This window comes from Penaeus japonicus, unplaced genomic scaffold (genome assembly GCF_977035675.1).
Source record: "Penaeus japonicus unplaced genomic scaffold, GWHDUDI00000001_assembly GWHDUDI00000014, whole genome shotgun sequence".
NCBI lineage: Eukaryota > Metazoa > Arthropoda > Malacostraca > Decapoda > Penaeidae > Penaeus > Penaeus japonicus.
In genome coordinates this window covers 7,798,881-7,813,880 of record NW_028234416.1, presented here as the reverse complement: position 1 = coordinate 7,813,880, position 15,000 = coordinate 7,798,881, and the positions used below count along the sequence as shown (strand labels likewise).

Here is a 15,000-nt window from a genome sequence, read left to right as displayed (position 1 = left end):
GTCGCTAACCATCTCTTCTCCGCTTCCTTCACAGATTACGGCAGTGAGGAAGAGGGCGAAGGCTATGAGGACGCAGCCAACGACTACGTTTCGGCCGAATTCCCTGACGAAGGACTGGGCGAATCTGACAGCAGGTCCTACTACGCTGAAGATCCTGGTAAGACGTCCTTCCTACTCTTCGTTAAAGGATTCTGATGGAAATTGTTTGGTCAATAGGATTTTTTTTTTTTTTTGAGTTCGGTCTATTTACATCGTTTTAATTAGTGTTGGTTGATTCGGAAGATATTAATGTTTGGCTTTGGGAAATCGTATATATTATTAGTTTATTAGATCTTATTGTGTGTGCATCTGCGGAGGTTGGTTCGATGAATAGTAGTGCTTCGTTTAGGAAATTATGTGATGATATTCACTCTTTTAAATAATCTCTATTTTCTTTGTTTTTTCTTTAAATTCCTTGCATACAGCTAATTCTAATACGTAAGTAATCTAACTGAAATTGTGCAATTGATAAAAAAAAAAATGATTACCTTTCTGAGCATGTGCAACACTGATGGCAGAATTACATTTCGATTTTCCACAATATTCGTCAGCTGTTCTAGGAAGAATGCTTAAAATTCTAAGAAAAAAAAAAAATCCGAGATATTCTTTGATATTAGATACATAACCGAGACATATAACTAGCTCCTGTGTGATAGCAGCTGGAGTAGTTTTCTGTGCGGTTAGAATTACAAAACGGCCTCGTTCATCACACAAGGAGACTATTCAACAAAGATACTCGTGTTGGCTGTGGTTTCTTAAGTGTTAGTTGTATCCGAGATGACAGCGAGTATCCAAAACAATTGCAAATTGAAACTTTCATTGTTTGTTTGTTTTTTTATTTGTTGATTTGCCCTTTTTTGTTTTTAGTTGATACGCGAAATATTATTGTTACTGTTGCTGGTGATGTTGCTGTTATTGTGGCTCCTGTTATCGGGAGATCAAGAGATGAAGGAGATACACTTGTAGAGGACACGTGTCTTCATCTCGCACATCTCTCAGCATCCAGAGCATGACGGATGGCCCGGGCGTGAGAAAGGAGAGTGGGCGGGGGGATTTGCGATGAATGTCTGTCATCTACGCCCACACGCAAGCTGTCCGCAGCGACGCCCACTCTCACTCACCCATCTGCGCTTGCACCAAATCACTCTCATGCATGCGTAGGATCTATCATCTTCAGTTTTCACATTTCTTGAAACCTCGCCGCCCACTCTCGAAGCTACGCAAAGATTCCACGCCCACCCACGCAAACCATTGAGCCTTCCTCTGCATCTATCCACCCCCCCCCTCTCTACCCTACATACCAAATATCAACATAGTCCATCGACATACCACATATCCCGAGATATATGTGGACCACATCCTCACCCATCATGCATCGAACCCCGCCCACAGTTTTGCCGGCAACGCCCATTTCCAGTCTTTTGTTGGTTGCAAAAGAGCAGTTAAATGCATCGATCATTCACCGGCTTGCAACTACCATCATGAATGAAGTTGAAATGTGAAAGCAATTAAATCTACGCGCCATTAGCATAGGAATGTGTGAAAATATCTAAATTATAAAAATGAAGCAAAATTATATATATATATATGTATATATATATATATATATATATATATATATATATATATATATATATATATATATATATATATATATAAGTGCAGAAATGACTTTCTTACAACGGATGAAAAAAAATCAAGAAAAAATAAGGTAAGATTACGAAAAACAAAAGCGGGAAAAAAGGCGAATGACCCCAAATACAATATCTCACAAGAGGGTCACGGTCAGACGAGGTCAGAGGCTAATCGTGACTCGCTCCAAGGGCACATCACGCAAAAGAGGGAAGAGAGGGAAGAAAGGGGAATTAACACGAGGGAAGCAGAGACAGGAAACAGAGAGGCATATTGTTCTCTTGTCTGCCTGTGCATGATTGGAGGGAGGAAGTGAAAAGGAGAGAGAAAAATGGTAATTGAGGCAATTCATATGGAACATTTCTCTTTCTCTTTTTCACTTTCCATCTTTCTCTCTCTTTCTTCCCCTCCCCCTCCCTCTTCCTCCGCCTCTCGATCTCTCTCTCTTACTCACTCTTTTCGCTCTCTTTCACTTTCTTTCTCTATCTCTCTCTTTCTTTTTCTCATTATCACTTCTTACCCATTTGATCCTCCTTCTTTCCCCCTCTTCTCTCTCTCTCTCTCTCTCTCTCTCTCTCTCTCTCTCTCTCTCTCTCTCTCTCTCTCTCTCTCTCTCTCTCTCTCTCTCTCTCTCTCTCTCTCTCTCTCTCTCTCTCTTTCTCTCTCGCCCTCGCCTTATGCTGGTACCTTGATGGCGTGCGTGTTGTGTATACAGTCCATGCTTCCAAATTCAAATCATGTTTGAACATCACTCAACACGAGTGTGTGTGCTTGTAAATGCATGCTGTGCAAAAACAAAAATCGTGCCGAACAAGTACATGCTAATTTCATCATAAATGTTTTTTTTTCTTATATTTATTCATCCGCTAATTTTTGTTGTTGTTAATTGCAATGAAATACCAGTGGTTAGTTATTGCGAAGTCTACATGCACGGGGCAGCATCTCCGTTATCCAAGACCGTTATCTCCCTGAGCGTGGGGTTGAGTGTCTCCTGGATAGTGCCATCTGTTGTCGTCTCCAGGCAACCTCGTCACCTCCTCTGTGTCTCGGGGTAGGGGAGGGGAGGGTAGTAGGAGGGGTGTGGGGTGTGGGTTTGGGGGTGAGGGTGACGGGTGAAGGCCTTTTTTTTTCTTTTTTTTTGCGTCGATGCCGTTATGGCGTTTGTGTATTTTTAACTGTCTGGTCGTTGGTAACTCTGTTTGGTCTGTGATGTTTGAGGGGATGATTTGGCACGTACTGTATAAGGCAGGCTACGCTCGTCGTTTGCAACACTGGTCGGATTTTGGCTCGTTAATTGCCCCCCTGTTTTGACCCTTAACCCCCCCCCTCTCACCCTTCCCCGTCCCCCCGTTTACTTTATCCCTAGATGTCCCGGGTTGTTCCCTTCCCAACCCCTCTTCCCTACCCCTCCCCCCCTACCCACCCTTCCTTCACCCCTTTACCTGACTTCCGGTAATTAATTAAATGACTCACGTGAGCTATAAATTGATTGATAGGATAATTAGATTTCGATGTTGTTTTCCCGCCGGTGCAGGCAATAAAGGTATATCATCATTATTATTCAAATATGAATATTTTTATTCTTATCCTTTTTTAATCGTCATTGTAATTCCAAAAGTCATTATATTACTTAACAACACAACCAATATTTTCCGTATTTTATTTCGAATGGATCCAAATAAAATATCTTATGATTAATTGTATAATGTTTTCGTCCTCTAATCAAGGTAATGTAAAGTATTTTTTTAAGGAATTAATTGGCTCCCTATTTGCAGTCTATGTTGCGTAATAACTTAATACCTCGCGTTTTTATACAACAAATTTCCGATTTTGATTCTTTTATCTCCGTGGGGGAAAAAATGGATGATTATTTTGATAAATCTATATCATGGATTAGGACAGAGTTTTATTTTCATGAAAGGGTATTTTAGAGTATTTTTTGGGGGAGCGAACTTTTTACTTTTTTGACATGGAAATGGCTTTCTGTCTTTGGAGAAATTCTTGTGTGAAAGTTAAGCTTTGTGATTTATTGGGATTCATATGTTGGCCACTGGCTTGTGATTTGCTTTGGTTTATGATTCTCTCTCTCTCTCTCTCACTTTCTTTCTCTCTCTCTCTCTCTCTCTCTCTCTCTCTCTCTCTCTCTCTCTCTCTCACTTTCCTTCTCTTTCTCTCACTTCTAGTTTATCTCCCTTTACTTTTATCTCTATGTCTATTCCTATCGTTATTTCCATCTAAATCGAAGTACGTTACATATCATCTTATCGTCTTTTTTTATTTTATGTTTTTCATCATCATTATCTTTAAAGAATTTTTCCCGTCCTTCTTTCGCTTGACACATTATGACACCGACGACTCCCGCGACAGGTGACACTAAGTCAGTGTCACTCGCGTCAACATTTAAGACAAAGTGTCATTTTCTCTTGAATCATTTATCACTTCTTGTTGAGTTCAATGCCTCCTTTTCTTGTTATTGCGTCCTTGTCTGTTTCCACCTTTATCTTCATTTACTGGTATTCTTCTATTCGTCTATCCCCCTCTTTTCATTTCCTTTGGTCATCCACTCCTTTCAACTTACATATGATTATCTCCTTCCTTTTCTTCTCCCTTTGCATTATCACATGTTCCTAGATTCTCCCCTCTCTCTATTACTCGTTCCTCATTCCCCTCTTTCTCTCCTTCGTGTCCCCCTCTTTTGCGTCCGAGCTTATCTTAATAGAATCCTCTTTAATCCTCTTATATTAGCGATGAAGAGTAGACTCCCCCCTTTCCCCTCTTCAAGGGCTTCCCCTCAGACCACGTGACATTATCAGGACTCTTTGTCTGGTGCATTGGAAGGGGAGGGTGATGATGGTGATGATGATGATGATGATGATGATGATGATGATGGTGGTGATGATGATGGGGATGGGGATGGGGAGGAGGAGGAGGATGGTGATGATGATGATGGGGATGGTGATGTTGATGATGATGGTGATGATGATGATGATGATGGTGGTTAGGATGAGGATGATGATAATGATAATACAGGTGATGATGATAATGATGCTGGTGATAATGAACCTACTACCGCACTTTTTTTATTACTGCTTCCAACAGTGCTACTATTATACTATTTATATCATTATTCATAGGAATAGCAACGATTGTATTTCATTTATTCATTTTCTCAAATTTGTTTACTTCTAAAAACAAGTAAACAAAAGGGGGCGATGGTTTCTCTAGTTCTTCCGACTTGCTTTCACCGAGAAATGATAATCACGCAGTTTTTTTTTAATGTTTTTCTATTAATTTTTATTCTCTAATTTCTCTTTCGTAATGGATACCTATTTTTTACGGGTGACAGATATCGATTTTTTTTTATATATAGATACGTAATTACATCATCAGTGAAGTTTAATTATAGCATTATGTTATCAGCGTCGTTTCGGGTCGGCTGTTATAACACCAAAACCGCCATTTTTTTTCTTCTTTTTTTTTCTCTTGGATGGTCGTCTGCCACTACCTGATACGAGACCTGATAAATTCGTCAATAATTTTATATGTCTGTTGACCAGTGAGGTTTGTTTGATTACAAATTAATTAGCGACGAGGGACGGGAGATCTAATTAGTGGTGTGACAGTTGGTGCGGACACGAGCAGGCTGATGAGAGACAGGTGGTTGTCCGTTGAAAAGTTTGTGGGTGTGTGTGTGTGTTTGGGGGGGGGGGGGTGATGGTCAGGAAACGGTAGACTGCATAGGGTGTGAATATGGTTTCTCTCTCACACTCTCTCTGTCTTCCATTCTCTCTTTCTCTCTTTTTTCTCTCTCTTTCTTTCTCTTCTATCTATCTGCTCATATACCTGTCTTTCTATCTCACCCTCCTTCTCTCTGTTTGCACCCCTCCCTATCCTTCGTTGACTTTCAACTTCCTTTCCTCTCTCTTCTTCATCGTTCAATTTATCCTTTCATTGGAAAAGGGCAAAGGAAAAAAGAAAAAGAAAAACAAAAACAAAACAGTTTAACACCATTTCTAAAAGCGTCCATGTTACAACGTCAGAAAGTTCGGTTTGTGTGTCGAACCCCTTGGGCGAAAAATTATCATCATCATCATTATCATTATCGTTCGGTCAGCTGTTCGAATGTTGTTGTTGTTGTTGTTGGCGATTTGGTTGTTTTTGCTACTGTTGTGTTGTATTTACTTCAGTTGATGTTGTTGGTAGTGAAGATTCTGTTTGATTATGAGGTGAAAGTTTGTATTAATGTTTCGACTCGCGTGTTCGAAGGGATTCTTAGTGTAATAGAATCAAAAGGGACTTGAAGCCTTACAAACTTTGAGAGAAGGACAATTATACTGGAAAGAATATATATGATCGTTATGATGATGATAGTAATAGTGCTGGTGCTAGTGGTGATGATGATGATGATGGTGATGATGATGAAAGTTAGAATAATGTTGAATAATGATAACAGTGACAAAACGGTAATGTCAGTGATTATGATAAAGAGCATGATAATTAATAGCTGGCATCGAGAACGCACTAGGCCATGTGAAATGCTACATCAGACTTCGATACCATGAATCAATCGGAAACAAACGTGATGGCAAAGAAACAAGAAACAAACAAAGAAGGAAAAGACTGACAGAGAAACGGGAACACTTGGTCGCATTGGTTCTCTCGTTCCTACGTAAACGCACACTCATATATAGACACATGCATACCTACGGACACATACACACACACACACGTATACACACACACGGACACACACACACACACACAAATACACACACACATTCAAACATAAATACACAAACACACACAAATAAAAGCAAAACAACAAATACAGAAACACACACAGCTCCATCCACACGTAAAACTCGCGGTTGTGACGTCATGTCCGAGACCCTCGCTAATTGGCCAAACTGAAACTGGGGAATCGCCAGACCGTTAAAGCATTTATTGTAACTTATTACTCTGTCTTGAAAACCCATTATTTAAGGAGTATGAAGCGAAACATGTAAGAATTAGAGGATATGGTATACGTTGGTAGCTTTCTTTTTTGTAGTAATTAAGGTTTAGTTCTTTTCTGATATCCCTCTTTTCTTTTCTACTCTTCTTTTCTCCTCTCTAATTCTCTCTATCTCCACCTTCTTCCCTTTCTTTTTTTTTTCTTCTTTTCTTCTCTCTCTCTCTCTCTCTCTTTATCTTTCTCTATCTCTATCTCTCTCTCTCTCTCTCTCCCTCTCCCTCGTTCTCTCTTTCTCTCTCTTCCTCCTTCACCTTCTTCTCTTCTCGCTCTCTCTCACACCCTCTCCGGGGGCGTTAAACTGTGGCATTACTGACGGCACTCTGGAGGCCGCGTAATGAGGAGGGGCGATGGGGAAGGGGTGGGGGTCGTTGGGTGGTGCGCTGGACACTGCCAGGAAGTTGGTGGGAAAGGGGAGACAGCTGTGAATTTTGCTCCTTTTTTCCTCAGTTCGGAATTGTCAGTTGTCTCTTGTGTAAAAAGAGTGGGCGGTACATTATGTGTATGTTTGTTAGTGTCTACATGTTGTGTCTTGGTAACTAACCGGATGGCTTGAGATTTTTGTAGGAAAAATACATGTTTCATGTTGTGGAGATACGATGTTGTCACTGGTTTATTTTTCCTACCTTACTCCTCAATTGAGAGTGGCTACTTGAAAAATGGCGATTCTTCTCCCTAGACTTTTTGCCGTGTCCTGTCAAGACTCTGTCATAAAATAGTTGTTGATTTATCATGCATTGATAAAGCCTATAAATGAACATCCTATTAAGTTTAATCAATAGATGGGAACATTTACAACGATTTATAAAGGTTTCTCCATATACATTGAACATAAAGAATATGACACACTTCTTGTCTCGATTCGAGTTTATCTTTTTATAAGCATTAACATCATATATTTTATACAACTTTCTCCTCCCTGATTCCCCGGTTCCCCGCAAGGGTTACTTGTCCCACACTGGGTCACGGGGCCATTACCCCCCCCCCCTCCCCTCCACCTTCCCATCATCCTCCTCTTCTCTGGCACACGCTGAAAGTTTTTTTTTTCCTATTATTATTATTATTATTATTATTTGCGTAAATCGAGGTTATGATGAGTCTAGTTGGCGCGGAGATGGGTAAGAAATGGATGATTTTGTAAGAGTTTCAGTTCAGTTCAGAAAGATTTCTGAAGATGACGCATCGCCTAACGTTTAAAAGTTTTGTTTGTGTATGTATGTATGTGTGAGGGGGGATGTGCGTGTTTGTGTTTATGTACGTACAGAAGGTTTTTTTTTTATTATTATCATTTTTACTTTTCCTCTGCCTTTCTCTTCTCATTTATTTCTGTTTTGATTATTTTTTGTCTTACTACCTATCTACATAGAGAAAAAAAATACAAATAGATAAAAAATACAGCGCAGACAGAGAGAGAAATTGTGACATCCATTAGCACCGTCATGCATATAAACGCAGTGCCCATTACCGAGTCAACAACCGAGACACTCCCCTCCCCCCTCTTTCTCCCCCACCCCCACCCCCACCCCACCCCCCATCACGTCACGCATTCAAGTAAGGCTTCTCCATGGCCTTGCCTGCATGACCCCGACCTTCCCGACGATGCATGACTCACGGAAAGGGGACGAAAAGCTAATCGTGTTGTGCGAAGAACTATGCATGCTTCTTGCTGGTTGTCACTGCTTATTATTATTTTTGTTATGACAAGTAAATTGGTTTTGTTAGGATGGGCCTCTGTTTGGTCTCAGGGATGTGTTGTTTGTTTGTTTTTTGAGGGTGTTTTTGTTTGGGTTCAAGTGTTAATCCGATGTTCTTGTGCTTGGGAGAATTTGTTGATTTTTCTTTATTGTTGTTATTTTAAATGTGCATCCAGGTTTACTATAGTTTAATTGATAATTGAAGAATATTTTTTAAGGTATAGAAGAAATTTTTAGTAACTTCTGTAAATCCTCTGACTTTTTAAAAGATAAAACGACTGGAAAGAGACACTGAAAATAAAAGAAATGCGGTTTTTGTTTAGGAATGTTCTCATAGTCATCACGAAAGAGCTATAAATATGTCGTACGTGAATCGGGACGTAGTTAGCGTACAGGTTATCACTCTAAAGGAAAAAAAAAGACAAAAAACAAAGAGTACCTTTTTTTGTACGTATGACACGTTCCACGGTTCCCCCCAAACTCGTTGGCTAAGAAGTAATAGCAAAATGAGGCCGTAAATGGTGCCGACCGCAGCCATCCTGACTTACCACAGGTTTCCACGTAATAACTGAATGTGTCGCGCTGTGTAGAGCCATACAGTTTTATCGTTCGTTGTTATGTGAGGTAACGGCTGTGTGTTTTCGTTCGAGTTGCTGCCTCCCCGAGTTCAGCGGTTCATAGAAAATGGAATCTCGAGAATTGAGTTTTAGGGCTAACTCAATTACTTTTCGGCGTCCTCGTTATCGTGTTGGATTGGTGACAATTTATCGATTGTCATTTAACTAATGATCCAATTAAGGCCAAGTTCCAAGGTGATATAACGGTATGCTCGATGAATTATTTACTTTTATGCCCCTAAGCTCAGCTGGCGGGCTAATAAATCTTTGTGAGTTTCTTACGGTTAACTAAATTTTTATGGAATGCAGTATCCTGTAGTCGTTATGTGTTACGCCGTTAGTTATGATCATAACATCTTCTAATTGGTGCCACTGGCCTCTTCACTTGTATCAATTTGAAAAATACTTTACCTTTTTAACACATATTTTAGCAAAGTTTTAGCGTGTTTCACTGTTTTCATATCTTCATTTATTCCGCCTGTACTTTTTACATTTAAAACACAACATTATTTGCCAACGTAAACACAACGAACGACTTCACCTCAGCTCTCTCTCTCTCTCTCTCTCTCTCTCTCTCTCTCTCTCTCTCTCTCTCTCTCTCTCTCTCTCTCTCTCTCTCTCTCTCTCTCTCTCTCTCTCTCTCTCTCTCTCTCTCTCTCTCTCTTTCTTTCTTTCTCTGCATGTTCCTTACCTCAGCTCTCTCTCTCTCGCGCTCTCTCTTGCTCGCTCTTGCACTTTTTCAAAATTACTCTGCGTTTTGGGCGAAACAATTATGACAGGAAGTAATGGATTAGAAAGCTGATAATGAGACGCAGAGGAGCGAGGTGTGACGGCGACGTCTCTCTGTCTCTGTCTCCCTCTCCTTCCCTCCCTCCCTCATATCCTCTTTCTCTGTCTCTGTCTTTGTCTCTGTTTCTGTCTGTCTGTCTGTCTGTCTGTCTGTTTGTTTGCCTATCTGTCTTTCTCTCTCTGTCTCTCTCTCTCTGTCTCTCTCTCTCTCTCTCTCTCTCTCTCTCTCTCTCTCTCTCTCTCTCTCTCTCTCTCTCTCTCTCTCTCTCTCTCTCTCTCTCTCTCTCTCTCTCACTCGCTCACTCTCTCTCTCTTACAGACTTCTATTTTGGTAACATTGTCATACATGTGTCTGTTAGTTTTGTTTCCTAATACTTGTGCTTTGTTTCATTTTGATTTGACACCGCTCTGTAAATACCTGTTATTTTGAGTTATTTATATAATTATGATAATCCTCTTTGCTCTTTGAATGCCCTTCGTGAAGAAATTAAGAAACAAATCATGCTCTAAGAAATAGAACTCGCTACAAGAAGTTTCTTTGACCTTGACTGTATGCTTTCGACATTAAGACATTACGCCTTGTTGAATGCAATTGAGTGCTAAATAAAACTTCTTCATATTATACACGCACACGTGCAGAGGCATAAATACACAGCCCCCCCCCCCCCATCTCATTTATTAGGTTGCAAGAACACGTAATGGTAATTAACGAGAAATTAATTGCGGTAATTAATTTCAGTGCCGTTGATTGCGATTCCTCAGTGTGATTTTGATTTTGTTGTTGTTCAGGTTTTCATTGATTCACATTTCGTTGTGTTTATCACCCTTTGCGTTTATTTAAGATTATTATATCAGTTTGCTTATTATTATTTACAGCGTTGGTTTGTATGTTTGTGATCATGGACAGAATCAACCTTTGATGCAACTGAAATCGTGTTCCTTATTTCTCTCTCTCTCTCTCTCTCTCTCTCTCTCTCTCTCTCTCTCTCTCTCTCTCTATCTCTATCTATCTATCTATCTATCTCTATCTATCTATCTATCTATCTCTCTCTCTTTCTTTCTCTCAATTGTTCTCTCTCTCTCTCTCTCTCTCTCTCTCTCTCTCTCTCTCTCTCTCTCTCTTTATATATAATATGTATATATGTATATATATATATATATATATATATATATATATATATATATATATATATATATATAATATATTAATATATATATATATATATATATATATATATATATATATATATGCATATATATATATATATATATATATATATAATATACATACATATATATATATATATATATATATATATATATATATATATATACATATATATCTTGTGACTGTGTTCCTCACCGTCTCTCTCGTGATGTCGTGTTCCTTACTGTCTCTCTCATAATTTCCCTCAAGTCGTGTCCCTTACTTCGCCCACGCCCTCCTTGTGATATAGGAGCGTGTTTAAGGAGCAGGTTTCCGAGGAGGTCGTTGCTTGGCCTTGAGGAATGTGCGGGGATAAGAAAGCGTCCAGAAAAGGAGGAGTTTATGAGCGTGGAGGCGGAGGAAGGAGCAGGAGCGAGGACGAACGTAGAGAGATAGGCAGAGGGAAGGAATGTGTAGGAAATAAAAGCAAAAGAGGGAAGGATTATTTTCAGAGAGGAAGGGAGAAAAAAATGGAGAAAAGTGTGTGTGTGTGCGTATGTGTGTGTGTGCGTGTGTGTGTGTGTGTGGACAGAAGACATGGTTACACCTCGCCCCCCCTCCATTACCCCACTACAGCCTCGCCCACGCAGCCATCGGAGAGTCCGAAGAAATGTCTTTATCTATTTACAGACATAAAAACGCTCGTCTTTAGATGCTATAGATTTCTGTGCTATGTCTTCTGTGATCGGGATTTACATATTCGTACGTAGGAACGGACTAGGACATACAGGCATAAACACACACACATACACACACACACACACACACAGAGAGAGAGAGAGAGAGAGAGAGAGAGAGAGAGAGAGAGAGAGAGAGAGAGAGAGAGAGAGAGAGAGAGAGAGAGAGAGAGAGTGTGAGAGAGAGGAGACTATAGATAGAGATAGATATCAAGATAGAGATAAAGAGAGATAGAGAGAGATAGAAACAGAGAAACAGAAAGAGAGAGATTGAAAAGCGGAAGCTCTCCATTGTAGATAATTTTAGTGAGTGATGTGATTATTATGTGTACCAGAGACTTGTGTGTGTATGTGTTTATTTTTGTGTGTGTGCGTGTGTGCGTGTGCGTGCGAGCGTGCGTGCATGTATGCATTAGTGTGTATATAAGTGTGCGTGTGTAAGTGTAAGTGTGTGTGTGTGTGTGTGAGAGTGTGAGTGTGTGTGTGTGTGTGAGTGTGAGTGTGTGTGTGTGTAAGTGTAAGTGTGTGTGTGTGGGCGTATCATCGGATAATCGCACCTGCAGTTGAGTCTCGAAAGGGCGTGGGCATATCTGTCAGTCTCAGGGTTAGTATTCAACTTGCAAGTTATAGGATGTCACCGTGAAATCCTCGAAAAAAAACCCTCGCAGGTGTCGCCACTTTGTCATTTGGTGTCTCACAAAACAGGCTTGTAATTTGGTACATCTAAATATAGAAACGGTTTTCATCTAACTGAAAATAAACGATACGGTGTTTGTAAAATGAATTTGCTTGATTTATATTATTGTTTCTTTGTGTTATTTGATTGTCAACGCAATTTCATGTTATAGGTTTGTTTTAATTGATTATTTGTTTAGGTAAAACAATTTGATTTCACCCTCGATATGTAGATGTTGATCAGTGTTGCCAACCGTGGTTCCTTGCATTTCATCGACCGTGGGTGCTGCCTTAAGGATACCCTCAATTCACCTAGTTAGCCTCTTGCGTGTGTGGGCGTGGGCCTTCGGGGGCGTAGTTGGGGTGTGGGCAAGAGGACTCCAGCGTCGGGTAATAGTCGTAGCGTAGTCATCGGACCGTCGGGTCGTGTTGGGTAGTCGTGCTTCCAAGACCGGCCGTGTACTAAGTGGTCTTGCAGGTCGGGTCGTTTGTTTGCAAGGGGGGGAGGGGGAGGGGGGGCTGGAGAGAAAGAGAGAGAGGGGGGGAGGGGGGAGCGGGGTTGATAGTGACCTTTAAAGGACAGTAGTTTGTGGAGAGGTAGTCAACTATCAGAACTTGATCCGTCTCGTGCATTGCCTTCCATTGGGGAGTGTTCTTATATATCGCGTGGAGTGATGTAGGCAGTGCTTGAGTCTCTGAAAGTATGGTGTGATTTTGTTCAGTGTGATCAATGTTGAACAATTGTAAATAACGCCACTTACATATTTCGTGTTGATTATTCATTCACATTCCTTGATTTTTGTTTCGTTATTGTTGTATGGTGATAGTTATGTTATGGTGAAGATGGTTATGTTATGGTGAAGCTTGAGTGCTAAGTTCGGAAATTAAGTGTAGGAGAAACGCTACGACTTTGACAAAACAACAATAGCAACAATGATGTTTATTTGTCAGTGACACATCAGACAGGTGTAAGGAAGGACACGGAACCTGGACAGCAACAATTATCAAAATCAAAATTTTTCATATTTATTCTGAGCTCTTTATAGCACATTTTAGTAGATCATACATTGAATTAAGTTTAATTAACGATTGTCTGCATGTTTTCAAACAATAAGAAAACTTAAACCAGGTCAACGATTACTCATTTTCAAAAATGAAACTGAAAGAAAATACTGACTGATTTGTTCACACCTTAATGTTTCTGTTGATTAACATTTTTTTCCTATTTCCAAGTAAGTCTCATTTTCTTCATAGAAGTAAAAAAAATAAAGATGTAGTTTACTATAGTCTATTTTATATAATTATTTATTGTTGTTGTTGTTATTTTGCAATAGAAACTATTTATCTTGCATCATCACCATACACTAAAGAAACAACACCTCGCGTCGGATTAACTCCCAACCAACAACCTGTCAGAGCTGAATATCATCCACATCACCCGCCGTGACATTCATATGCGTCAATAAGAAGTGACGATCCCTTTGCATTAACGAGACGCTCCTTCTCCCCCAGCAGGCCTCGAGGTCATCCTAGAAGAACCCGAGGAGGATTACTGCAGCTCGCACGGCTCTGAGGACGACCTCCAGAGGGACGTCGACATCACCCACGAGCTGAAGGGCGAGAGGAGGTCGCTGGACGGCTCCGAAGGGATCGGGTCGGCCGAGGGAGACAGTCACTCCTCGGGCGGTTCCGAACATTACGGCGAGGAGGACTGCGCCAGCTCAGGCATTCATAGTGAAGGTACGTGTTATTCATCCTGTTTGCGAAGGAAGGGGCTGGTGCTATTCACAGTGACGGTACATTTGTTCATCCTGTTTAAGAAGGAAGGAGCTGATGTCACTGTGGTTGCTATACTCCTTTGTTTGTTTCCGTCTTGGTTGTGGATCTGTATTCTTATGTATTCTGTCTATTTTTTCTGTCGTATATTATGTTTTCCTCTATTTCCTATGTGTATGTCGTATTATTTTTTGTTAAAGATAATGTTATGAAAAACTATTAATATTTTATAACATGTTCATGAAGAAAGAGCAGAGCTGAATAATCATAGAATGACTGTGGATTTTCTCTTGAGAAGAGTTACCCCTAAACTTATGTCTGTTTTACGTTTTCTTCTAACGCATTGCCAGTAGGCGTTTTCTGTGACTTTGAGGGGTATCTTAACTTTTATGTCGGTGTCATAACTATTGTTTATTAAACTTTTATTTTTAATTTTCTTTTACTCAAGAGGCAACAATTATTAAGGACTACGAATATTTTTATTTGGGGAGAGAACAATACTGTTTTGCAAGTAAATAACTTCTCATGTCAGTATTTCAAAATATGGGTCGAATTACCCAGCTGTGAAATGGGAATGGGGGTTGACCTAAAATTATTCATGCATATCTATTCAATGAATGACTTCACGGTTTTGACAAACGACACACGCGGCGAGCTGCAAATACCCAGCCGCCCATGTTTTTCGCGGCGTTTTCCATTTAAATCTTGCTCTCTCTCTCTCTCTCTCTCTCTCTCTCTCTCTCTCTCTCTCTCTCTCTCTCTCTCTCTCTCTCTCTCTCTCTCTCTCTCTCTCTCTCTCTCTCTCTTTCTCTCGCTTTCGCTGTCTCTATCTCTCTCTCTCTCTCTCTCCCTCTCCCTCTCCCTCTCCCTCTCCCTCTCCCTC

General features: G+C 40.3%; 1 protein-coding gene across 4 annotated transcripts in view; it reads left to right on the top strand.

Moving 5' to 3' along the window:
* Positions 1 to 15,000, top strand: part of LOC122264288 (uncharacterized) — a 459,197-nt gene that overhangs the window by 410,143 nt on the left and 34,054 nt on the right. For 3 of the 4 annotated variants that reach the window (XM_086543878.1, XM_086543876.1, XM_086543879.1), the window contains 2 exons: positions 35 to 157; positions 13,854 to 14,081. In XM_086543878.1, the coding sequence (XP_086400004.1) occupies positions 35 to 157; positions 13,854 to 14,081 (351 nt within the window). The remainder of the gene's footprint in view (positions 1 to 34; positions 158 to 13,853; positions 14,082 to 15,000) is intronic. The other variant, XM_086543877.1, reaches the window with a different exon arrangement.